This window comes from Daphnia pulex, chromosome 6 (assembly GCF_021134715.1).
Source record: "Daphnia pulex isolate KAP4 chromosome 6, ASM2113471v1".
In the NCBI taxonomy this organism is placed as follows: Eukaryota; Metazoa; Arthropoda; class Branchiopoda; order Diplostraca; family Daphniidae; genus Daphnia; species Daphnia pulex.
The window spans coordinates 6,765,749-6,792,621 of record NC_060022.1 but is presented as its reverse complement, the minus strand read 5'-3'; the positions used below and the strand labels follow the sequence as shown (position 1 = coordinate 6,792,621).

Here is a 26,873-nt window from a genome sequence, read left to right as displayed (position 1 = left end):
CTCTTTTGGACTCGGTGTCTACCAGAGGAGTCTACTAGCTGGGATTTGATGCATCACATTGAACGTGTCATTGCCAAGAAACAAAGGGGAATGTCACCAAAAACAAAACGACAAAGATAAGAAGCAGCAGCCAAGATTCTTCACAAGAACGAAAAGAAAAAAGGGAAAAAAAAAATCCAATAGAGTATGCACGCGAGGTTGGCTGTAGTCGAACAAGAGAAAGGGAGCATATAGCACACTGCATCTATCCTCTCCCGACTATTCGGGCCGCAAACGTACAAATAACCAAAACGCAACATCCCGTCAGACGTGACTTCTTTTTTGCTTTTGTTGTTTTAAATATACCTTACATATATGTATGTGTGTATCTACGTATTACGACTTTTTCTGCCTCTTTTCGGGGGTCGCCATCAGTGATGCCGACCTCCCACGATGAAGGCCCTTGCCTCAGCGACCGACTTTTCCCCCCCATTTTCTCATTGCCTTTTTGTCTTTTACCTCATTCCCAAGCCCTGGCTCCTCATCGTCGTCGTTCGAGTGGTTTCTCGTTGTCTCGCCTTTTTGTTGTTGTCTCTGTGTGCGGGAGTAGTGCGTAAGCGTCCGCTCTATGGCGAGCGGGTAAGTAGCCACTCGCCAAGGATAGGGCAGGCGAGTCTGGGAGACGGACTGGAGGCGCATGTGGGGAGTGGTGCATGGTGGAGGCGCGGTGTCTCTCTCTTTCCCATTTTTTAATTTGGCACCAACGTGAAACAATTCGTGGCCTTAATTTCTGTACAGACGGTGGCGACCATGATGATGAAGAGGGCGGACCACCAAAATGGTCAGGCAACGGGACGCATATAAGGAGAGGCCACCAAGGATATGAGAGAGGGGAGAGGAGCCAAGGCAGATTCGATATGTCATTGCGCAGTTAACTTGCCAAGGTAAGATGGCTATATGGCCGCGACCCCCACAACTATCTGCCTCCCTATATGCCCCACACACGCAGCAGAGTGGCAGGTGGTCCTCGTCACCCGCTGCCCCCCCCCACCGCAGTCGACTGGAGTCGCTCGTCGTGCGAGATGATGTTTTCCTTTTCTTTTTCCCCTTTTTTTTATGTGATTATTATTTCTTCTTCTTTCTTTCGGCTGGGCTTCTCGACGCCCGTATCTCAATGACGCTGCTCTCATAACGGGTGACTCACGCTCTTTTTTCTTGTCTCAAATCGGCCAGTTTTCAATTCGACAACAAAATCCAACCAGTTAATTTGTTCTCATTTCTACGACACTTCTATGACACGCAATGTAAAAAAGAAATGTAACAATAGTAATTTTGATGCAATATTTTAATATTCTACAATTTACGCTTTGGTCTCCCTATGTCGTTGAACTGATTATCTTTCGAAGAAAAATTGCAGGTGTTATTGCAAGAGTTTAGAGAAAGAGTGTTTGGGTTGATTGATGCGTCTTGTTTTTCCCCTATACTTTTTTTTTTTGAAATTTCGTTAATTGTTTTCCCTGCGAACGGGGGCGAGGTTAGTTCCCAACGGGTAAATCATCATCATATCGCGGCACGGCACGGCTGCACTTGCGATCAAAACAAGCTGGGCGATGAAGAAAGCAACGCAGTGCGGGGGGTTACGAGGAAACCTCGCAGGGAGTCAAAAGTCAAAAGTCTTTTTGTCTCTTTTCTACCTCCTGAACGATTCGTAATCGCATTCTTCGTCTTTCTATGTATCCCCGGCGATCTTTTCTCCTTTTTTATTGATTTTGTTTTGTTTTGTTTCTCCGTCTAGCCTTTTCTCGTGTCGCGTGTTGGTCCTGCCTCTTCTTCATGCTGATGCCAAAGGAGACTGCCGATTGGAATGGAGAGACCACCACTGAATGACTCGTTCGATTCAGCATTATGATAGCGAGGGGGCGGCAGATGGGGACGGACCCTGAGTCAGAAAAAGACCGCAAACTCAATGCGCACGACAGCCGTGATGGCGCAATCGGTTGGTTTCACAAGACGACGACGACGACGACAACAACGACGACGATGGGCAAAGAGAAATGACGACCAAAAAGAGAAGAATACAAAAACGAAAACAACACGGCAATATAAAAAGGAAGAAGAGAAAGAAAGAAAACGGCCATCCGTGTGTGGTAAGAGCGATCGAGCACGCGCTGGACGAGCACAAGATCTGTTCTTTTATATTTCATTTCTTAAATTGTCGGTAAATTCGTTCGACATTGACTGTGTGCGACCTCTATATTTCAGCTGCTTCTCAGCAAACAAAAGAACAACAAAAACGGGGGATAGGTGAGAGATGGCGCTCAGGTGGGCGGACCTTTCCCTTAGACACATCAGATCTCTTTTCGCTCTCGTTGTGCAAACATCATGTCGGATCCCGAACAGTCAAGCGATTCTAGCTCAAATTCTAGTAGTTCAGGCTCCGACTCATCAAGAAGAGGAGGCGTAAAGAAATTTCGTCTCTCAAGTGAAAAGTCAGCTAGTTTGGCCGACTGGGTCGTATCGGGTTTAGATGACACTCGAGCGAAAAGTGCTAGAGAGGCCTTTAGACCCAAGCTAAAGAAGAACGCCGACCTGCTGATCAACCCCAATCTAGATGATGCATTCTACATCCGGCTGAAGGCAGTTAAGTCATCTTCGGCAGCCAAGGTCAACATCGACCCAATCGAGAAAATCTACAGAAATCAAACCTTCAAGATCCTTGACTTAGTCAAGCCCATCATGTTTCTAGCAAGTCGGCTCAAGAAAAAGAAGAAATCCCGAGCCGACGCCAAGGCGGTCAAAACAGCTCTGAAGCTCTGGGCGGTGGTGTACCACGACATCACGAACGCGCGACGCCGCAACATTCTGGCCCAAATCTACCCGCAGAATATTGGACTGCTAGACGACAAAGCTGTCCTGCCAACGGGTGGAGAACACCTCTTCGGTCCGAAGTTCACCCAGGCCCTGGTCGAGCAAGTGAAAACTCTGAACGCTCTCGAAAACGCGGGAGCCCCTCGCGCGCCCGGATCTAAAGGTGGTCATGATCAACGCCAATCGAGTCGCGATTTCAGCCACCCCCCTTCATCTTCAGGCGGTCGCTATTCCAATTTTAAAGGATCTCGGTATGTCCAATCTATTCTCCTTTCCTTTTATGGGTTTTTTCTCTTGGACGCATAGCGCGTTTTTATGTTAAATTGTCAAGACCGGCTTTCGATCGGTGGAATTTATCAACGGTGGCCCCATATCTACAACTAAATTCTATTTGTGATCCCGTCCAATTATTCGGGAGCGGGTTGGCTCACCAAGTTGAACTTGATTGACTCATACTTGTCGGTCTCAATTTTTTTTCCTATTTTTGAAGGCCTTTTGAAATTCCTTCAGTTTAAATGGGGGCGTTTTCTTCGAATTCGTGCCCCCCCCCTCCTTCGTTTTAAACTCAATGTGATGGGCGTTCACCAGACTAGCAAGGGGAGTGGTAACCTTCCTGCGGAAGAACGACCTTCGCCTCGAACTTTATTGGGATGAGATTTTAATCTCGGCGCACGGGTATAGAATTGCCCCAGCACACTTCCGTGCTCTTCGGATCCCCTTAGATTCCAAACCGGATGATCATCTGATCAGGTCAAGAGAGCAATTTACGCTTTCGGCACGTTTACAAGAGGCTCTTAGAAATCCTTCTTGGGTGGTTTCAAAGGCAGATTTTACATCTGGCCGTCCGCTCAGTTTTCCCGACGACGGATTTGTCCAGGGCGTCGGATGCATCCTTTTTAAAGAAGGGAGGGGGGCAGTATGAAACGAATAAGGACTAGGAAACTAGCCGAGATTGCCCTAGCAACACCACTGACCTCCCGTCCCTGATAGAGCTAGCAACGGAAATTCCGCTCCTTCTCTTCCCATCCAAGTAGGCTGATCTCCCCGTTGGGGGAGGGTCATCCATTGACAGGAACGAATCCATCTGTTTTATCGCTCGGTGGTTCTCCGGAGTTGTCTGGAAGAACGAACCTTTCCGAAGGAAATTATCGAGCTCATACTGGGAGCAATTCGATCGAATACGCACCCTGCATACCAGTCCGCTGAGGTCGCTTGGAGCAGTTGGTGTAAGCAACGGAACCACAACTCTCTGTTGTCTGGCGTCAAGGAGGTATTAGCTTTTCCTTGTTAATTTTCATTCCAGCAAGAGCTGCAGCACGGTGGGAAGGAACCCTCCGACAACTATTCGTATGAAAGAGTATTGACGCCTTTTTAGACGAAATGCCGATTTGGTGGCGCATCCATGTTACACAGTCCAGCAGGGCTCCCACGAGCTCCAATTTTCAATCAGGCGTTGGTAACTGTCGACCATCAGGGGGTCTTATCTTATATCTTATTATATCTGATTATATCTTGCTTTAAAGACACAGTCAATGTCGAACGAATTTACCGACAATTTGTAAATTGTTCGAGCGAGCTTTAGCTCGCGATGAGCAATTTGGATTGTTGGGGGAATGGAGTGAAGACATTGACTGTCTTCTAACCACCCATCCCGCCCACTTCATTCCCGTTATCATTATATTATTTAACTTGAATTAGGTGCAGCATCTGATTATTGACGGCCCACTAATTCCTCTTTCCTTCTATCTTTTTGCTAGATACAACAATGATAGCCGCAGATCCAATTTCGACCGTGGCTCACCCAATCCCGCCAATAAAGGCGATCAGAACAACAACAACAAATAGGCCATTTGAACCATGGATCACCTTACACATTTTCCGTTAAGCCAGATCCACAGTTTGTTTTTGCTTCCAATTCTGATGTGTCTAAGGGAAAGGTCCGCCCACCTGAGCGCCATCTCTCACCTATCCCCCGTTTTTGTTGTTCTTTTGTTTGCTGAGAAGCAGCTGAAATATAGAGGTCGCACACAGTCAATGTCTTCACTCCATTCCCCCAACAATCCAAATTGCTCATCGCGAGCTAAAGCTCGCTCGAACAATTTACAAATTGTTGATGCCTCTAAAGAATGTGTACGTGTGTGCGTGTGTTGTTTATTTTTTTTCCCCCGAAAGAGAAAAAAAGGGCGGACTGACATCACCGTTCAATAACTTTGACGGCGCATACAGCGGAACCATCAAACCACGAAAATGCAACGAATCTTTAGAAGGAGGGGGGTAGTGGTTTGCGAGCAAAAACGGACTAGCCCAGCAAAAGTGACCCAAACGACCTCAAACCCGGGAATAGATTTTTTCCTTCTTTTATGATTATTTCCCTTTCGGTAAATAGACGCAACGTGGCTGGGTGCGCGTTGCGTTGCGACTGTGTGCCGTACGGGCAGCACACGTGAAAGGGAGGTGAGATGAATTGAAATGTGGAACGAATGGTCTTTCACGCGGGGCGTTGCTAAATGCTCCGAGACGCGTGCTCATTCTTTTTCTTTTCTTCGTCTCCATTCACTCTCTTCCTTCCATTCGTTATTTCCTCCTTTCTTTCATTATTCCACTTTGTGTCTTTTGGCTCTTTTCTTCTGCTGGGCTAATCTCATCGCCGCTGAATTGTGTCTACTCTACACTCGAAGCCTTTTACTGTAACCTGAAGAAAAGAAGAGCCGCTTTCCAAAATAAAAAAATAAATAAATAAAGTTGGGCCGTGCGTGAGCTTCGACATTCGAACGGAACATGTCTACCACCAACGGGTCAGAGCGCTACGGCCACCACTCGGTGCTCATAACAGGAAAAAGAGAGAGAGAAAAAATAAAGGCGGATGAAGGATACTACACCAGTCTGTGTGGGGTAACACCTGCACGACTTTATTATAGACATATCAAACGCAAGCGATTCTTTTCTTTTCATTACCGTCTTCCATTTGCTTGTTATATTTGACTTTTCTGTTTGTTTTCCGCCGACTATTTTCTTTTTTCTTTGTGTTACCTTTAGCCTGCCCGCCCTCTTTCTGATCAGACATCCATCCTAAACACCCAGCCCAACCTCTCTCTCCGGATAGTCAACATACATATAGATGAAGATACTCCGCAATGCACAAGAATGGTGGCGGCAAAGCATTTGAAAGCTTTCGAAATCGCCGCCATGTTATACGGGCCCGTATTTGACTAAAATTATGAAGCACGACAGCTATTAAGTGAGGACAGTGAAAGAAGTTGGTGCTGGAGAGAAAGAAAACACGCTCGAAAGTCAAGTTTCGCCATAAAAATCAAATCATAAAAAAAAGGCACAAACGGAGAAAAAAATTCGGAAAGAAAAAAAATTCAGTTCAAAAAATGAATAAGAGCGAACAATAGCGAGCAAGAGTTGATATAGTGCCGTTTGAGTAGAGAACCAGACAAGCGTTTAAGAATGTCACGAATTTGTTTAATTTTGGTATACGTGTTTTCTTTTTCCTTTATCTGGCGCACTCTTTTATCTCTGGAACAGATATATAGCGTATCTAGTATACTATGTCTAAAAGAAGGTCTGCAAAATTGGCAAGCCAAATTGTTCCTGGGCGGCCGAGGAACGAAGCAAATCATGCCCATGTTCTGCGCTGTTGGACCTGGAAAGTAACTCGAATTTATTAATAGTTACCATCCAGGCTAGTCAAGGTCTGACAAGAAAATGTCAAGTTTCAGTTTTGTTTGAAAAGATTGGAGGAATTTGATCAAGTAAAAGCGTCGTAATCAAAGTCATCAAAATAGGTTGCGTAAAACAAGAAGGAAGATGTCGACGACGACGACGACATTTCAAAGGGTACAAATGAATCGGTGTGTCGTGATTGTTTTTGGACATCTTCTGTTGGTGCGGTAATGGTTCGTATCCAAGTCCAACGCCACTGTTTTTTGTTTGTCTTTTGGTTTTTGTTAGACGAGAGGGTTGTTTCTGGTCTGTTAAGCCATGCAGACCAGCAGATAACTGGTCTGCAGGGCCAGTGAGTTCTGTCTATCTTGTCTCTCTCTCTATCTTTCTATCTCTAGCTCTTTATAACACCGGTTTTCCTTTGGGGATTGCGCGTTCAAGTTGCCGAGAAGTCCAGGGATGGACAGGAAAAAAAAAGATAAAAACAAGGAATGAAAGACAAGAATGATTAGAAAGAGAGAATCTGTCGCTTCGATCCGCTTGGCAGACCATCACCGACACGAAACGTCAGAAAACCAGCGCCACAGCAAAAAATAAGTCAAATCCAACTAGCCTTCCTCTTTTTCTAGGGCGGATGCAGGGTTTTGTGTGTGTTTGCGCGTCCACAACTTTCAAAGAACAGAGCCCCATTACTTAATAGTTGATACCAATTATACTTTGTCCCCTTACACCTACAGGGTTACATGATACTTTTGCGTAAATAAATACCTCCCATCCGTAGAGCTAGGAAATTACCTACACTTTACGTAGGGGGAGGTGGGGGGCAGAGAAAAGTGTGTGCAAAATTAAGAAAAAAGACGAAAAGATCCACAACCCCGAATACTAGTAAATACACGAATAGTATCTTGATAAGATGTATCAACCATTCAAAAAGAACCGCGGCCGGCAATTGCTCGAAAAAGTCCGAGTCACCAAACCGTGGAGAGTTGGTCTGTACATTACACACGAAATATTTCAAAGTCTTCAAACTCTTCCCGCTTCACTCGTTTTTTTTCTTTCGTTTTCTTATTTGATATTGTTTTGTTTTCTTTCCCCTCTCTCTTTATTTTTAACATAAAAATGTTTTAAATCCTGAAAAAGAAAAAGAAAAAAGAAAACCAGAAAAAAAAAGTATTTCTGTGCGGAACGGACCACCGTTGAGCGCCGCGCTCAGCGGGGGCGGTGGTCGGCGTTGTTTCCTCATCTTATCTTTTCATTCGTTATTTTTACGATGATTCGTCAAGCGTCTCGGACTCATAGTCCGGCATTTCCCGGACACGCTACATTTAAATTCGTGCGGACCGACATGCCAATGTCCATTTATTATTACTACCATTATTTTCCCCCAAGAGATTGAATCGGTCAAGCGGGTTTCTTTTTTTTTTTCCATCGGCTTGAAATGCCTAGGCTTAGGCCCGTACTTATTTTGTATCGACTCTTCTTGTGCGATTGCCTTCTTCTTTGGTTCTTGATTCCGGCGGATTTGATTTAAGGTTTTTTTTAAATATTCATTGAATCTGTTTTGAAAGGCCTTTCGTTCAGTCTAGTCTTTTTTGCTTCGTATGTCTTGAGGGTGGTGAAAGGCGAACAATTTGGAACCAATTGAAATCGATGTAGAATAAGATGGATGGTTCTTCTTACCGGAGTTGATCGTGTTGGATCCGGCATCAGCAGTGGTGGGGCCTTTGCCCGGGCCGGAGCGATCCTCCTCTCCTTCAGCTTTGACGGAATAAGACGAGCCGCTCTGTCCAACTGCTCCGCCCTCGGTGGCCATATCGTCGTCGGCGCCACTGGCCGGGGTTGATGAGGACGAGACGGCAACCGTCAACCGGCGACTGTTGATTGGTGCCGAAATGCTGGGCCTTCTCAAGCAGACGGATCCCGTAGCGACGGATGCGGTGCTCCCGCTACTCCCACCGCCGTCGATCTGAAGCGGGAGGTCGTCACCGTCAGGTCCGCCACCACCGCGGCCGGAACGGGCGCACATTACCCGGTAGTTTTCTTTGTTGCAAGAGAGGACCTTGTGTTGGATGAAGCGGACGATCTCCCCCAGCGGGAACTCTTTCCTACAGACGCCGCACGTCAGCGAATCGGGAGCCATTTCTTCCGGCTCTGCTTGGCGTGACAGCAACAACAACACAACAGCAACAACAAAAAAGAAAAAAAAAAATGAAGAAGACTGAAAAACAACCCCAGAAATACAAGAAGAAGAGGAAAAAGAAAAAAAAAACGTCGAAAACAATGTGGAATCAACCGAGCGTAGCGACGCCCAAAACATTAGAAAGAGGCTAAACAAAATCTACGTTCTCTACTTGTTCGCTCTTGATTCCATCGTCATTGGACGGCCGACTCTAGCTGGAATTTTAAAAGCTATAATACAGCCAAGACTTCGAAAAGCCATTTTTGATTTGTTTCTTTCATATGAAAGAAGAAGAAGAAGAAGAAAAAGAAGGGAAAAATTAATTTTTAATACTGGGTGGATCTTCACTTTGCGCTCCAGTCAACTCTTTCATCTAGGCCTCTGTTATGTTTTTATGTGTTTAGTTTACCGATCGTTTCTTTTATTAGAGTTTGAATAACAATTTTAACAGCACAAAAGGTATGCAGAACCAAATTATTGGAGATTGGAAAGCCGTTTGGTGTGGCTCTAGAATAAAAATAATAAAGTTCCGGGCATAATTTAACGCGTGAATGCTTTAAGATGTCGCATTGTTTTTGGTTTTTTAAAATACATTTTTGGTTTCTTATCATCACTGAATAAGAAGTTTTGTTTCGTGTGAATTCAGCACGCACAGAGCAACGAAACAACAGTTAGGGAACTCAATCAAAGTTGAAGAGGAACGAGAGAAAAATGCCATAGTTTCCAAAGAAATGGATGAGAGGGCTTCACTGGAGGATTCGTTAAGTTGGGCGTTTTTCTCCCCAATTTTTTGGTTCTCCCTTCTCCTAGTTAGTCCACCTTAAACGTCCGCACTTATCAAGCTCTTTTGGAAAAGAGAAGGGAAAAAGAGACCTCGTTACACAATACGGCGGAACTAGTAACCTCGAGAAGGAAAGAGGGGTGAGGAAAAAAAAAGCCAACCGCTGAAATCTCGGATTTCATTCGACGGTGGCTTTCACGGGCCAGTTTGGAATGGGTTTTGGTGTTGGCGTCTTAGGGAAAGTGCCGTCATATTTCCAAGAGGGGCCCTCAAAATAAAATGTCGTGCCAATGCCAAACTTCGGGATGAACGGTGATGCAAGACATCCGATTGCCCTCCTTTCCCCCCCTTCACCTCTTGTTTCTCCCTCGTCGCATGGGAATCCGGGGGAAAATGCAATAGAGAAGGGGGGAGGGGGGGAATGAGTTGGCTAAGGAGTTGCGCCTTGTGACACGACCGAGGAAAAGGGGGTTATGGAACGTTCCCAACAGTATCTGGTTGCCGAAACAAACAACAGGATGTTCCGCCAAGTTCATCGGTAACACACCAACACACGACAGCAAGTCACAAAGAGGCCCAAAGAGAAGGAAGAAGAAGAAGAAGAAGGCGAGGGAATGAGTCTAGTAAAGGGAGGAAAACAAGCGCGTAAAGGGTGGAGCGCGGCGTGCCGGTTCCATCACATAGAGGAATGAGTTACACGCCCGGACGGACGGACGGACGGGAGAACCAGAGCCAAATAGAGAGAGGGGTAGGGGGGTAACAACAACGACACATAACACACACATTTACGAAGAAAATACACAAAAAGGCCAAGTTTCTTATCCAAGAAAAAAGGAAAAAAGGAAAAATAAAAAAATGTCCAAAGGAAGTCGACATTTTCGGTGAGGGAGGAACAGGAGCAGCAGCAGCAGCAACCCGGAATAAATAAATCTACCCCCGACGTTTTTTGTTTCTTAGCTTCTTCTTCCGCTCCTTACTTATAGATATTCCATACATTCTAGTTGGAGCTTAGGAAGATTCCTCCGCTTCTTCCTAAGTCGTCTAAGTTCCTTTCTCACGATTTATTAGAGGCCGTGTGTGTGTGTGTGTGTTTTGAGAGGTGGAGTGCAGTCGGTGCACACACTCAAGTAGCCAACATCCGATGGGTGATGTGAGCGGACGCCACAGCATCCTCTGCGCTACTCGCTCCGGATACTTGCGGTACTTTTCCCTGCGTTTCTCTGTTTTTCTTCTTTTTTTCCCTTTTCTCCAGTGGCTGCTGATCTCGATATAAGTAGCAACAATCTATACACTTCCTGTGGCGTCCGTTTTTGGTGGTTTTTTTCTATCCTCGCATGGAGTCTTTTTCTGTCCCCACCAACTTTGGTTTTGTGTGTCCTTTTGTTGTTGCTGTCGTTTTTGTTGCACGGCTGGCTTTTTGGCCGTCGGATGAGATTGGTATCAATAGTGACCGAAAAAGCCTCGACCGCAAGCCAAGATGAAATGGAAAGATGCAGCGAAAAGGGAAACAATAGCGCGCGCCACCCACACGGTCCTCCTCCTCCCATGTACCCCCGAAGTCGGTTCCAACCGGTACCGACCTGATTTCATCTCCTGATATTTTATTTTCCCCTTTTTTTTCTCTTTTCTTCTTCTTGTTTATTTCATCGTCATTTTTGCGTTCTTGTTTCATTCCGTCGGGGTCCTAATCAAAATGAAAATAAGGAGCCAAGTGACGTCAGAATTGACAGTGTGACGGATGGGCCCAGTTGGCCATGCGGCCTCGACGCGCGCGGTGTCGCGCCATAAGCTGCACGTCCGGTTAAAGGTCTGACCACGTCCATCATTTCCCCGGTTATAAATAAGCCAATGCGCGCACGCTCCGTGTGTGTGTGTGTGTGTCTGCCCTGTGTCCTGCCCCTGCGTCTGTCTGTATCCCTCTCTTTCACACTCGCTGCCACAGACACACGCAGACCAGCACGCTACGCCGCTTCTATATAGATTTCTGGAGCACTTGTTATTATTTTACACACTCGTGGACTCAACTACTAATCGGCATGCCGGATGCAGGACATGTGTTGACAGTTGGGCCGGCCACCTTGCCACCTTGCCCCCTAGCTATATAGCAGCTATAGGGCTGTGAATGCGTAAGCGTCGCATGTCCGGTGGTCGTTGACGCTTCACGATACGATATTAAATATTGATATGAATTTCAGCTCTCGTTTTCGTCCAAATTCGTCCATATTCCTTTGAGTTCATGCAAGTAAAAACAAAGAAACGACTACCGGAAAAGTGACAGACGAAGCGCAAGGAGCTGCCGAGCTCCGTCTTATGAAAAGCGACAACTGGCCCTGGTCGTGGCAGTTTTTAAGTCATTGATTCGTCTTGGTGACAAATTGAAAAAGCGCATTGCAGAAATGGTTCGACTCGTCGCGTGAAGTGGCTGGCCGGGCCAAACGTGGCATCGTGGTATGGCGGGAGCGACCCGAAACGTGACCCAAAATGGGCTCGTCCTTTCTGTACGTTTTCCTCATCCGAGAAATGCGAGGAACTATCGCCTTTTCCCATTGAGTAAAGTACACATTGCAAGAAGCAATATCGCAGCTTCGTCACATGCCAAAATCGAAACTTTTCCCCACGTCCCCCCTTCCTGCGTTGCCCTTTTATTTCTAGAAAATAATTCCAAGACTTTGTCAGCAGCCATCGTTCATTCGTGCAACATCTACTGATTGAAAATGACAGGCTCTCGTTTTTCAAAACCGCTGGGAGGCAGAAAAGAGAAGAGAAAGAGAAAGAGAGAAAGGCACGTCGTGTCAGCCGGTTTTATTCGGCGCCGCACGAAACGACGGCCACGAAAATCTGTAAGGGCCCAGATCTGGTCGGTACCGTTGTTCTGCCAATGGAGAACAAGAGATAATAATGTTTGGCTGCTCTTTGGCCAACTCCAACAGTTGAACGCGTGTATAGTTAACAGCGAGAAAGGAAAAAAAAAGAAACAAGAGACAAATCGGAATAAGAAAGAACAAAATTCAAATGTTGAGCGGGATCTTATAAAAGGTTAGGTTACAGGATATGGAAGTTGGACGTTTGTTAATGGGTGGCCGTCAAACGAAAATCAATGACTTTCCCCTCTTTCTCCCCCTTTTTACCTAAATGCGTTATTATGGATGGCGTGAAAGACATAGGTGACGGGATCACCACCGTCTATCAAAGGGAAAGGGCTGCTATGTTTCACCCACTTTACTAAAACCCTCACCTGTTGCTATCACCTACTTGGACGCCTGCAACTCGGTGCCATTCCATTATAACACGCCCTTCAATCACACATCCAGTTAATGAGATTTGTAACCAAATACCGGTAAATGATTTCTTGATTAATCAAACAGTATGAAACAAATCACGATTGAAACTCGATATGGAAAGACTTAAAATTGAGAAAAAGACTAAAAAAAAAAGAGCAGAGGGGAATGAAACGTTAACGGCCTCTTGTGCATCTGACCTGAATCTCACGTTGGCGACCCTCACCGAAATTTCGTTTTAATGAACGTCTCCTATTTTTTATTTTTTATTTTTTGTGCGCTTTTCTTTTTAATCATCTCTCCTTGGCCCTCTCTTGCTATCGTAGTCGCACACGAAGTTTGCTCGTTCTCTGTTACGCTGATGAGAAAACAACGGGCAACAAAAGAGACCACAAAGAAGGGGGCGGGAGCCGAGGGAGGCATCTTCTACACAGAGTTGCGAGTATAGAATAAAAACGTTGCACGACCTCTTCTGCCTACACCGGTTGACCTCAACCTCCTCTCCCCCCTCCCTTCAAAGAAAAAAAAAAACTGCATGAAAGCCACCCCGGAGATCACAAACAATCTCTCATTCACGCGCCCATCCATTGAAACGTCACGCTGACCTCTCGTCACTGACCTCGCAGCTCTCTCTCTCCCGTTCTCCACCTCTCATTCTGTTTGCAACGTCTCTTGGCTTCGAAAGCCATTTCCTTTCATAAATCTTCAACAACCGAAAAAAAAAGAATGAAATCAAGAGGAAAAACGGGGAGAAGAAGAAGAAAAAAAGAAAGATAAGGCGAGAGATGCCGTCCAGTTTGGTCGTTGGAGCGCGTGAATCATTCGGGAAAGTATAACCTGGCCGCGGGGTGCCCCCCCCCCTCTCGACAATCCCGGCCAAAGAGGAGTGTGAATGAAAACAACAACTATGTACGACGCCATGACCTTTATGATCCCCGACGTTTTTTTTTCGTTTTTTTATATTCTTATTCTTTTTGTTCTTTTTCCTTTGGTTTTTATTTCTCTTTTTTGAGTTTTTAGCTTTTTAGTTTTTACCCTGTGTCTCTATGCACTATTCTTCTTTGGCCAACAATGAGAATAGAAACGAGTCTGGACAGTGAGAGCACGCACGCACCAAAGTCGTGCCTGGCCCATCGCCCTCGACGCGCCGGTCAAAGATCGAACGACGCCTATTGCTTGTCGACCAACTGGAACTCGATATCCGGTCGCCAGGTAACGAGATGACCCCCAAGACATCGAGCGCACAACACCACGCCTCCTCGACGCCATTAAACGTACTTTCCATTTTGCCATTCACCGCGTTTCTTTTTCTTTCTTTATTTCTTTCTTTCTTTCTATTTGCCCACCGAACAATAATCCCAAAAGGCTCTGCTGAAATGTCCGCACTTTTTCTATTTCTCTTTTTGATTCTTCTTCTTCTCCCTTGGTTCACAACTACACCGTAGCAGAGCTGGCGTAGTGGCGTACCGGTACTTATAGTTTGTTCGACGGGCGTCACTGGCTAAAGGAATAAATAAATAAATCATGTGGACGCTAGTGGAATCAACCTTCATTAATCTTCGGCTCCCTCCCGTGTGTGTATACCTCAGTGGTTCGTTTGTACAGGCGGCGGCGGCGGCGGCGGCGGGCGTCTACTGTGTACAGCACGAGAGGCAACAGACAGGCACGCAGGCAAAGTGAATAAAAAGATGGGGCGAAAAAGACCGCTGAATACAAACCGAGATGGAAATAAATAAATAAAATGATAGAAAAGATAGAGAAAAAAAGAAAGATTCCATTTACATTGATTAGCAACTGCTGTGGTCTATGGTCTGGCTCTGCTCGGGCGGCGCGCCCACCAGCTCAGCGTCGAGTTGGGCGCTTCGGCGTCGTGGGCGGGGGGGGGGGGGAGGCAAGTAGAAAGAGGCTACTTGATTCTGACCACTCGCCAGCCGTGACAACACGTCCGAATCAATACGTGTCGCTTTCTTTTCTGCCATTTCTTTCTTTTTTTTTGTTTTTTTTTGTCCGCTCACATATCGAGCGATTCGATCAATCGACGTGGAAAAATTTCAATAAGAAACGGGCATAGAGCCCGTCTGAGTAGGAAAAAAAAAAAGATTTACATTTGTAATGAAGGCGAGCCACCAAGAGTATTGATATCGACTAAGAGAGCACAAGACGGAGCCCGGCGGAGATTTTTATCTACTCACCGAAATCCTATGATGGCCAACACAATCGATTTGTTATCATTTCTATTTTTCTTCTCTCCCATTTTTCCCTTTCCAAATGCAAATCTTTTCTTTTCCGAGTCGAGATGGAGAAACAAGAAAAAGAAGATAGAAAAAATGTAGGATGTGGGGTCGGGAGGAAAGAGAGAGAAATATGTAGATATATTATATATATATATATATAAACATGGTGACCCGAACGTATTGGGTGGTCCACGATACTCATCACGTGATGCGTTCGAATAAAGAAACAAGAAGAAGAAAAAAGGGAAAAAAAGGAACAAGAACCCTCCCCTCTTTTTTGTTGTCAGAGTTGGTTCGACCGGGGGTCCCAGCGATGCGATATATATGGCCGCTCCACAGAGGAAAACATTGACGTTAGGTTTTAGGTTTTAGCGGTCGTCGCGGACCATTCGAATTTCAACGAAAAAGAAAAAAAAAAGAAGAAGAAGAAGAGAAAAGGATCATAATTCAGTAGTACTAGTCGTTGTCGTTGTGTATTTTCTCGGCCTCTCTTTTAGTCTGAGAGAGAGAGAGAGACGCTGGTTATTATATTATTATTGTTGTTGTTGTGTTTGGGTTGTGTTATGTGTGTCGAGCAAAACGATGGGGCTCTTGGGAAAGTGTCCAAGACGACCACCAGAGGGGTCGCTTCTTAATGGTAGGAAATGTCGACCTCGTAAGTTCATGAGAATGACCCGCGCCAACACTATAAACTGCTAGCTGCTAGTCAATTGCGTACGGGAAGCGCCGAATAGCGCCGGGGCTCGTAAGCAGCGTCGGAAACAATAAAGAAGAAGAAGAAAAGAAAGAAAGAAAGAAAAAAAAACAACAGAAATGATGGAATAACTCTCTCGACGAAGACGAAATGATGTTGTGAAGACGAAGAGAGCGTGCTCTCTTGCCAAAAGGTCGGCAAGTGGAGGCGAGCGGACGACCCTTAACGTGACCTCTTTCATGCTCTTTTCTTTCTTTCTTCCCCCCCCCCCTTGCTTCTTCATTCTTTATTTTCTTCTATTGGTGAAAACCCAAAAGGGCGAGAGAAAAAAGTGGCGTGAGATTCTGGAACGGTGTGATTTTATTTTCTGTTTTCGTTCCCGGGAAACTCATTTCAAATTGAGAGCGAAGACATACAATTCGGAGCTGACCTCTCTTCAATCTTCCCCCCCCCCTTTCTAATCATCTTTAAGACCTATTGATTTCTATTTTTGGCAAGGCTTGGGAACCAGCAGTCTTATTTTCTCAAAGGGCACTGCCGGCACTTGTTCCGTGAGTTTTGGTTCGGCGATTCGGTTGTGGCGAGTTGATGGCGCGCATGTTTCATTTCTCGCAAGCGCAAAACAGAAAATAAATGAGTTTGATGCATAAAAGGGAGTAGAAGAAATGAAATTAGAATTGAAATAAGTGACGGCCAAAAAATAAAAAATAAAAGGGAACAAACACGGAACGTGTAGAAGGAAATAAAAATGGAATGAACCCTGACAAAAGGGTCAGTTCCGGTGCCCATCACCATCCATTTCCGCTCGACACAAAAACCAATATCGAATGAATCAGATGCGGGACAGGCGGTAGTAGAGAACTCATTATTCCTCTTGGTGCGGGCATAGACTAGACGACACAACCCGGCACACATTCGCTGTACAGTAAAAAAAAAAGAAAAAAAATTACAAATACAAAGAGAGGGACAGCGGAGAGAAAAAGAATGGGAAGAAGAAAAAAAGTGAAGGAAGAGTAGGTGGAAAAATAACAAGAGGGGCTAAACACCTGCGCCACCGTTGATTATTTATTAGCCCTGATGTTTGTTGCACTACGAGGCGTTATTGGAGGTGAATACCCACCGGCCAAATTTTTCTTTTTAAAAAAGAAAAAGAAAAAATTCAATAAGTACCCCGTATCTTCTGTACTGCCACAAGGAAGAGATTAGCAGACGACGTCAAATGGAAAATTGGAAGTTATAACTGGGAATGAAGTGATTGATAATATGTAACGTATATTCATGAACTGATCAAATATAGGAATGACAACTGGACAAAACAGACCAGCCCATCTGTGTGTCGACAAACAATTGCTTTCTCTGTGCGTACACGGCATGTGTGTTGTTTACTTGTTTTGGATGCGAGTTGTATAAGGCGAAAAGCACCAACGTGACGGCGACTCGGATTGTCGATAGGGAGAAACATTTCCAAAGGGTCTGTGACCAAAATTTGGGAAACGGCTAAACTGACGTCACGTGCTTGTCTTTCCTTACATCGACACCTTTAAGACGTAACCGAAGACGGGGAAGGAGGGGGGGGGGATTTTGTGGGTTAGAAAATCTTTCGGCGCAAATGACGATGATTGATGAATCTTCTCTGCCACTTTGCCCTTCGGAAGAAAACAATTGAAACGCGGGGGAGTGTATAATTGATGAGCTTTGTGTTCGTTCGTCTACCGTGTTCGTTTTCCCATCACCAAAGAGCCGCGACCGACTAGCTGGATCCACCAAATTCTCTATTTGCTCCGTCTCCTGTCCTCGCGGATCGTCCCATACCCAACATCAAAAGAGTGACCGGCAGAGTGTACTCACAAGCGGACCTATCTGACGTCATAAATGGCGCAAAAGAGATTGGGGGGCAATCGCACAGACTTTGAGGGGGGCTCAGAAGAATTCAAAAACCTCGGATGATGGACACGAAAGGTTGGAAGGAAATCACAGGATAGTAGGACGCAGGAGTGGACACCTGTCACACTGAGATGTCAATGCAATAGCTTTTAGCGGCCCGGCTCTATGTATTACCTTGACTGTCTGTCAAGCCGATGACTGTAAGTCTCAATAAGTGCTGCAAAAAGATCGAAAGAACTTTCAATTCGTACGGGATTGTCAAGTAGACAAATAACGTCGACTATTACATCGACTATTTTCGTTTATTTTCCGCTTCCTTCTTTTGGAAGAAAACGAACGCCATAGCTTGAGAGAACACACAGTGGGTAGCGCTACAAATAGGCAAGACACGAACGACGAATTGCCGGTTCTCATAAAGCGATAAGAGATTTTCCAGCAACAACAAAAAGGGAAGAAGAAATCCTTTCGATTGGTGGTAACTCAAAGCGAAGCCGTTACTCTTACAACAAGAAAGAAAAAGAAAAAGCCCCGAAATATATAAGTCAATAATAAATAAACAAATAATCCCACAAGAAGTCGAATCCTGTCATGGTCATCTTCTTATCTGCCCAGATTATCATGGCCGGTCAAACCTTCTTCTTCTTTTTCTTCTTGGTTGCCCCCCTCTCTGGCGGTCTCACGGGCTGACCAATGTGACCATTCTTTGCGTCTCTCTTTTGTCGCCCTCCAGATTTTAATGTCTTTCTTTTTTGTATAACGACAATCGCCGTCACCGACTCACCGAGCCTTGAACTCTCTCACGCTCTCCCCGACTCGCCAGTCGCCCTCAGACTCTCCCCCAACAAACCGCCATCATCTTTTTCTCTCGATTCTGACGTGGCGGCGAAACCGAATAAACTGGCCCCGACTGTGGAAGAATGTTGTATTATCGTTGCATGCTGCGTTTTGAATGAATGAAAAGAAAATCATCCCAGGATGGCGTATAGGGAGGAGGAAAAGGAGGAGGGAAGAAAAAAAAGAGAATCACAGAGGGGCGATTTCTGGACGTCTCGTGGACCCGGCGCGCGAGCCCGTTATTGATGGATGACGAGCGAGTCGTCCGGCTGCCCAAGGGTCACTCTCTCGAAGGTCTTCGCTCTTCAATTGTGAACGCCCCAACAACAACACACACACACAGACCAGTAACAAAAAAAAAATCGATGTAGAATAAATCAAAAGGTAGGCAAAAGAGGGGGAGCAATGAAAAGTGAAAACGGACCCGGTAAACAACCATTCTCCTTTTTTTCTCGCATCCGCAGAGTCTCCGTGTTGCTTTCCTTTGGCCATCACTGTGCCGAATAACGTCCACAGCTATGACTGCTATTTTTTTTTTCTTCTCTGGCTTCCACCCCTCTTCAAATCAAAACACATTTCGATACACGAACAGAGAAGATCCATTGTCCAAGTGTTTGCTGCCTTCCGCGGTAGTGAATGAGAAGGGGGGGGGGGAAAAAACAACAAGAAAGATTTTGTTTTTCGCTCGTATACGCTCGGAACTTGGCAAAATCATGAACGACTAAACTATACTCTCTGGACCTATGCTGTTGCTCTCCCCCCACTATTTCATTGTGAAACGGGGTTTGGCCGTGTTGTGTGAGTGTTGTTCACCAAGTTGACCGCCCATTCACTCGCCCACAGGGTTGTTTTGACCGAAAATAGCCATAGAGACGCGCACGACAGGACACGGCCATCCTTGTCATCTGTTCCCGTTTTTTTTTCTCTCCCTTTTTTGTCGTTTTCTCTCCAAAAATACGCCGAACAAAACGCCCGAAATCCCAACAAGATTGGCAACGAATCAACTCGGCCGAGTTGATTAGCCGTAACAGACAAAAGAATAATTCTTTTTTTCTTCTTCTTCTTCTTTTTCTGGGTTGGTTTTTGATATCTTCAACTGTTTCTTCGTCTTCGACAAGTTGAGAGGGTCGCAAAAATCAAGAGTCCGAAAAAGAAGAAAGAGAAAAAAAGAGGGGGACGGCGAAATTGAAAGCGACGTCTCCGACGCGACACCAGCGACGCCGTCAACTTCCTTTAATTCTTGTTCCATTCTCTCCGACTCCAATTCTCGGTGTCTTTTCGTTTTGTTGTTCAAGCCCGGTCGGAATTTGTTTCTCAAACTCCTTTTTCTCACTGTCTCTCTTGTCTTATTTTCATTTCTTGGCTTTTCGGTGGAAGAGGGGGAAAAGTTCAGGTTCGAGACATTTAAATTTAGATAACAGAAAGAGCGAGAGACAGTGAGAGAGAGACTGAGAGATGGAAAAGAGGGGGGAGACCAAAACAAAAAGAAAAACTGAAGGGTAACCAAAAAGAAAGAACTCAAAAGGAATACACCGAGGAGGAAGAAAAGACAGAGAGTTAAGACCAGTCGAGTTTGTCTGGACAGTCGACGATCCAATTTCTCATCTAAAAGCCATTCTCCCCTTTTCAAAAACTGCATCTCTCTGATTACTCAAATTGCATTGAAACAACAGCAGCAAGACTGTCCATTTTGTTGGCGACTCATTATTTCAAAAATATTCATCCATCCCTGTGTGTCACGTAAATGTGTAACAATAACTTGACAGCATGCGCGAGCTGGCGCATGCGTCGGTTGACGTCGGTCCGGCACTGACCATTCGCTGGACGACGGGCCTAACACTTGGCCGTTCGGACAAATGAAAGAAAAAAAAAGGAAGGGGGGTTGGAAGGGATGGAAGTAATAGAAATGGTCGCGGACGGAGTTGTCGTCAGAGGAAGAAAAGACTAGGAGCAGCGGAAGGGCAAGACATGCGCCCTAGGAACGAATTTTTTCCCGTGGATGGCGCGCGCAGCCTATCCTGCCTACTCCCGTCACTCGAAAGAACGGCACCGAGGCAAACACACGACGCCAAATACAAGATGGACAACAAACAAAATAACAATCCAAGAGCCCTTGGATTGAAGAATTGCGATTCGTCGCTAAAACGGTCAACAAGATGGCGGTCAACAAGACGATTGAGAGAGGAAGGCTTATTTAAAAAAAAAGATGAAATTGACCAATCAAATGGATCTTACCTTGAGCGATTCGCATGGCGGGCATCTTAATCCTCATGGCGGACGATTTGAAACAATCAACAACTCGATACAAAAAAATCAAGCGACTGCGTCGAAATGGATTGGCTTAATCGCCCCGATGATCCGGATAAACGATCCAAGAAGATGACCGCGCCGGTATTACGGGACGCGCACGGAATTCCCTCGTCGGATAACCGAAACAAAAAAAAAAACGAAATGAAACGAAAACGAAGTTGGGCGAAACTAGGCGAAGTGATGACACTGTTCAACGCAAACACCACACGAGGATCATCGTTGTTGTTGTAGAGTTTTGTCTAGCCGTCACCAACTTTCTTGATCTGTGTTGTTGTTTTCTCTGTCCGGCTTCTCTTGTTCTTGTTGGTGTGGCGAGCAAATCAAGAGCGACACCGACGAGCGACCGCACTGTCACCGTGATTGTTTCCTTTCGTCGACTGAGCGTCGGGTTGGCTCGTGACGGTTCTTTCTGTTAATCAGCACTTGTGACCAGTTTAGTTAGGAAACGGCTGGCTTCCGAGCGGATGAGAACTCAACATTCAAACCCAACAGCCGAAAAAAGAGAGAAAAAAGCACCGGTCGCGTCACTAACAGCAATGGCGACGACAGTCAAAAGACATGAGTTATATTGTTGTTGTTTGATCGAAGAAAAAAAAAGACGTGTGTTGTGAACGGTGCGCGTCCGACTGTGTGGCAGCTTGTGAAAAGTTTAGATGCGCTAATGTCTATCCACGGGGAGCGAGAACGAGCGACTTGCGCTCCGGACGGTGACCGACACTCGACTGAGGACTCTGAGAGATTGGGAGCCCGTACCGTACACACACACACACACACAGCGCGCCGCCCCGTCAGTCTGCCCCCAACTCACACACACACACACACAGCAGAGCAGACCACTACTACTAGAAGCGCACGGTGTGTATATAGTGAGCCTGTACCGCGACTCTCTGCGGCCACTCGACGCTCCTACCCAAAAAACGTGAACGGGGTGACGTGATAGAAAAGAAACGAGGGAGAACGAGAGACACGACTCGACTCGACCAAGTCCAGCCCTACGACTGTGCCGCTACGATTGTTTTTTTTTTCTTCTTCTTCTTCCTCCCTCTTCGCCCTTTTTTTCCTCCCTACCTCCCCCCCACCCACCCGACAGAAAAAAAAAGGAGGAGGGAAACTCGTGTGTGTCAGTGTGTGCGTATAGACGGTTCCAGCTGCGTCCACTGATGCGTCGTGGACGAAAAATAAGGGAAAGAGAGTTGCGAGGAGGTGGTATTGGGAGGTGGAGGGGGGGGGGGTTGTTGTTGGTAGTGGTGGGATACACCAATCTGAACACAGCTTTTTTTTCTCCTTTTTTTTGTATTTGGGTTTTCCTCCCACCTCCCACGAACTCAACTTGGATCCCGGACGACGTATTTTTTTCTTCTTCTTTTTTCTCTTTTTTCGCTCGGGAATCGATCGCGGTACCGACACCCTCGGTCGGTTCTTCTTTTTATCGGACCCGTTTGGCGTTTGCGTCTGTATAAGTTGGCGGCTATTGGGTCTCGGCGCCCACTCGACACGAACGAGACGTGACGATCGCTGGCCGACGAACGAGGAAAGAAACTCAAAGATGGACAAAAAGAGCATGAATCCAGTACGAGTCGTCGAATGGCGTTAACCCGTTGATTGAATGGGCCTCTTGATTTGGCGAAAGATGGGGAAAAGCCGCCATCAGCCTTGACAGTCAAAAATCTATCGACGTATTTTGGAAATCTTTTAAATTAAAATGAATAAATCGCGAATGGTATTTCGCTTGAGGTATCAGACGTATCAGACCTCAGACGTACCAGACGTATCGGTGTGTGGGGGCTGGGTGTGATTTTTGGTGACATTGGGTATATTGAAGTTGGACACGTGTAAAGCTAATCGGACACGAGCCGATTGAAATTTGGTAGACCTTTTTTCAAGGTCAGTTCCTACGTCACCTTGCAGCACAACGATCCAAACCTCTCGTTTTCTTTTTGACACAAAGCACAAATGAGTAACCCATCCCTTTTAGGCGCCGTTACAACTGACCAAGGCACGTGTAAAACATGCCAAATCATCAGATCTCCTTCCCTCACTCTTTTGTTAGCTTTTCCAAATTTGCGCTTTTATTTCTATTTTCATTTGCTTTTATCTTACCTTGTCTTTTGATTTTCATTGTTTCGAGCGATCATTCGATTAATACAATTCGTACCCCATAACCTGCCCTAGAGCGCACATGGGTGATTTTATACGCTACTTTACCATTTGAAATGAATCAAAATAACTCGACAATTGCAACATGTAAATTACAAGGTCGTTGTTAGGTGATTGAGCGAAAAAATTAATTGGGATCACGTGCAATGGCTGACTTACGTTCGCACTCATCCGGCACGTTTTTGCTGGGCTGCAAATATGCAAAGTTGTTTTAATGATATTTTCAATTGTTTGTTTTAATATTTTTTGCAGGCGTCATTACAAGATAATATTGCTGTTATCTGCGTAGTGGCCGCCGGTATACCGTTGTTCTTCTTGAAGATGGAAGAACGAATGTTAAGTATCCGTCATCGGCCGTGATTGCGATCGTGTTAGAACCGTATGGACGCCTAGGTATGAGGGATGGGGGATCATTGCCAGTGTTGACTTCGGTCAACACAACACCCACGACTGTTGTAACTGTACTGTGCACAAACATCTTTATGACCGAGCCACGCATTTCTCTCTGACCCTTCTTCCTTTTACCGAAGATAGGCTAATTAATTTTTTGAAGTCGTGAAATGCTCGTTTTGATATTTCTCATCACTGTATCCACATCGGAGAATCTGACAAAGAAATTGAACAGATTAATCATTTCTAAAACTAAAAATAAATAAAATCAGATAAAAATAAAAGTGGTCAGAAAATTAAGTGTGTTGGAAGTGAAAGCGCACCCTGTCGCCAGCAGTCCTTCATGGTGGCACTGGAAATCATCTCAAATCAAAAAGTGCGATTATCGTTTTTTTTATTTCCCTTGAAAAAATAAAAAATAAAAAAAAAGCGATGAGTCGCCCTTTCTTTCGGTGAACGTGCGAAATGGGAAGCGATGGACGTTTTTCTGATGATGGCGGAGCAAGGTTCTTTCTAATTGGATCGCTGAAGAGCCCAACTTCAGCCAGACGCCCAAAAAGGACAACAACAAAGAACAAAAATATGGAATTCAAGGCACACACACACACACACATTCAAAAATGGGTAGTTAGAGAGAAAACAATCGACTTTGATGGAGAAAATCAAACGTCGTCGCCACTTGGGCCGACAGGCAGCCGAATTCCAATTAATGGCTCGCCACACAGAAAAAAAAAAGCAATCAATAGGATCGACTATATTTATGTTGATTGGGTGTTCAGCATCGGCCATTTCCACTGCAGAATATCCCCTCGACGTAATAATCGCTCAGTTAACTACCTTTGTGGGGCGACGTTCCAGTCGTCGGTTCTTCCTCGTCCGAAAGAGGTTGTCGGCCTTGTCGACCGATCGCCTCCTTATCTGATGGCCACCATCCCGCTCACCCGATCCCCCCAGCGACGCAACATCAGCAGCCCCTGTAAAACGCGAGTTTTTGATCTGATGCAACCATTAGATATCTTCAACTCCTCGTCGCCCTGATATTATACATACGGAGTTAGTGTATGCTCGACAATCACGGGAAAATATTCACTAAACACACACACACATCCATCGTTATTTTGTTGGTGTCCCCAGTTTGTGGCTTCTATAACTAACAGGGTGTATGTCTATCACTGGGAAATCGATCTTTTGTACAATTTTTTTTTCTCCCTTGCGTATGTGCTTCAACTGTTTGACGGTGCTCATCATTATTTGCTTAGAAACCTTTGACGTAGCCCTGCCGAATGGCTACAACAAAATAAAAAGAGACTACCAAATCAGATTTGTTTGTCCACCCTCATCTGGGGGTATTGTCGATTCTATTCAGCATTTTATATATGTAAACAAGTAGTATATACCGTATGATGCAGTCGTATTGCTTTGAGTCTATTTTTTGTGTGCGCTTCTTCTTTATATGAAGACATTCAGTTGGATTTTTTTGTGTTCATTACTATTATTTCTCTTTTTTTTTGCAGCCGTTTCCCGAGTTTTTTGGCACTGAGTCGTAGGTGCTCCCTACGATTCTTGATGTGATTCACGATAAAAATTTGTTCTCTGCATTTCCCCTCGATTGAAAGGTCGTCAAGACCCCAAATCGCATTGTCCAACACCTTCGTTATACGCAGAATGAATATTGCCCGGCGATGGGCTAGAGCGATTGACAATACCATGGACTCTTAGCTACAGAAGACACTGTATGTATAGCATGTGTAGGGAATTGGGGGAGACCATAAGAGGGATACGGTGGCAGCACCAGTTGGTTTATATAATGGTGGTACTATACAGGTCCCGGCGATCCAATCAGTTATCTATACTGTTTTGTATATTTTTTTATTTATTTATTTATTTAAGAAATTATTCAAGTTTCTATTTATTATCATTTAGGTATTTTTGTTCACACAAAGATACTTTGATGTGTGGAGGACTTCTAAAATAAAAAAATAAAAACGTTTCCAGTTCTCGATACAGGCGTGAACGACGACTGAACATGAAACGTATGGAACAAAAAAGTGCTTCCCGGATGAAGTCTGGGCGTTTTCACATCTTCCTTTTTTAAAAAAGGAAAAGGAAAACAAGTAGACGCAACACTTTAAGTAGAAGATGGCGGTCGGCAGACAGCATCGTCTCATGGAGAACTGTGAGATTTTTTCGCAACTTTTCCTTAAAGGGGACAAGGGAGGGATACTTTCTTCCCTTTTCCGGCAGAGAGAGAGAGAGAGAGAGAAAGAGCCTAAAAGTGAGTACTACATGGGAGGAAGAATATTATATTTATAAAAAAAAAGAGAAAAAAAGAAGCCCGCCACTGGATATCTTACGTGAAAGATTGGTCCAACCGTAACTGACAGACCCCTCTTTTTCCGTCTGTGCATGTGTGTATGTATGTATATATATATACGTATATGTATAAGGACGTATAAAGGCCAAGGGAGAGACCGTTGGAATGGTCTGAAAGATAACACCGCCACCTTTTTTCTTTTTTCTTGAGCTGCTTCCTCATACTTTTTCCAAAGCTTCTTACAAGTTGGGTGTCGTTTTTTTTTATACATACACATGGATATATTATTATAGGGAATTTGTCGGATTCTAGTTTTTATAAAAAACCAAAAAAAAAAAGAAAAAAGAGAGAGGAGAACATTAGGAATTCAATTTCAAAAGTCCACGTGTTGACCGTTGAGTTCGCCCTTGCATCCAAAATCTCCCACACAACCTCCCTCAACATTTTAGACATAAATCGGTTCTCCTCAATGAGAAAAGCGGAAGTATCTGCTCACCATTCCGTTGCGTCATTTAAACAATCTAACATCTGATACGGTCAGCCCCAAAAATTGAACATTACGGGACGAATGCTCAATGTCCATACCGGTACTGTCTTTCGTATTTTTTTGGGTGGTTTGATTTTCATTTGAAAATTATTGTCCGTGTTGCGCAAGCCCATTTGAATATTTTGCCCCGTAAGTCCCTCCCTGCCGTGTGCCCTACGGCTCAACCACCTGGAAACCGTGTCCGATTCACTCGACTGAAAACAATTAAAGGATTTAAAACAAATAAAGCCATTCCCCGGTTAGTTATAAAAAGGTCGCACCGAAAAGAAGTCCTCTGCAGCAGCTACACCTGGCAAAAGGTGTTGTCTCACACTGCAACATTGGGGGGGACTACCTGCTGGGGCGGTCGGGAGTGTCGCCCGTCGTGGCCGTCAACCTGCTGTACCTTCCTCGTCACCGTTGCCAATCTACGTGATGCGATGTGCCGAAGAGAAAAAGAGCAACGGCCCCGCCCATCCGTTTGTTTCGACGGCAGCAGCAACGCGCGGCGCGCAAGTATCAACAACATTAGAAGAAGAAGAAGAAGAAGAAGAAGAAGAAGAAAAAGAGAACAACAACAACAAGGAGAGACTTTGCTCCGCATCATACTCGACCTGTCGATGTGTGTTTGTGTCTGTTAGTCTACTCTGTCATGTACGTGCGTGCGTGTATGCATGTCTCGTCTCGTTCACGTCCTCTCCGCATTGTTTTCTCTCCTTCCTTTGAAATGAAGAAAACAACAACCCAAAAAACCGCATGAAAAACCGGAACGCAAG

General features: G+C 45.1%; 2 protein-coding genes across 3 annotated transcripts in view; one reads left to right on the top strand and one right to left on the bottom strand.

Annotated features, from left to right (window-relative positions):
* The window catches only part of LOC124196504 (B-cell lymphoma/leukemia 11A-like), a 35,530-nt gene extending 13,802 nt beyond the window's left edge, over window positions 1-21,728 (bottom strand). The window contains exons 1-2 of one of the 2 annotated variants that reach the window (XM_046591617.1): window positions 20,636-21,728; window positions 8,197-8,667 (exon numbers count right to left, since the gene is read on the bottom strand). In XM_046591617.1, coding sequence (XP_046447573.1) covers window positions 8,197-8,667; window positions 20,636-20,672 — 508 coding nt within the window. In that variant the 5' untranslated portion in view covers window positions 20,673-21,728. The remainder of the gene's footprint in view (window positions 1-8,196; window positions 8,668-20,635) is intronic. The other variant, XM_046591618.1, reaches the window with a different exon arrangement.
* LOC124196505 lies at window positions 2,327-4,882 on the top strand. Its single transcript, XM_046591619.1, has 2 exons — window positions 2,327-3,098; window positions 4,605-4,882. The coding sequence occupies exons 1-2, from the start codon at window positions 2,362-2,364 to the stop codon at window positions 4,690-4,692; spliced, it is 825 nt and encodes a 274-aa protein (XP_046447575.1). The 5' UTR covers window positions 2,327-2,361; the 3' UTR covers window positions 4,693-4,882.
* Window positions 21,729-26,873: the final 5,145 nt, after the last annotated feature.

What these genes read in the sequence shown, in the direction of transcription:
- LOC124196505 (XM_046591619.1), top strand. Translation starts at nt 2,362, where the DNA reads ATGTCGGATCCCGAACAGTCAAGCGATTCTAGCTCAAATTCTAGTAGT. An exon ending in TCCAATTTTAAAGGATCTCG is followed by an intron (nt 3,099 to 4,604) that starts GTATGTCCAATC and finishes TCTTTTTGCTAG; the next exon opens with ATACAACAATGATAGCCGCA.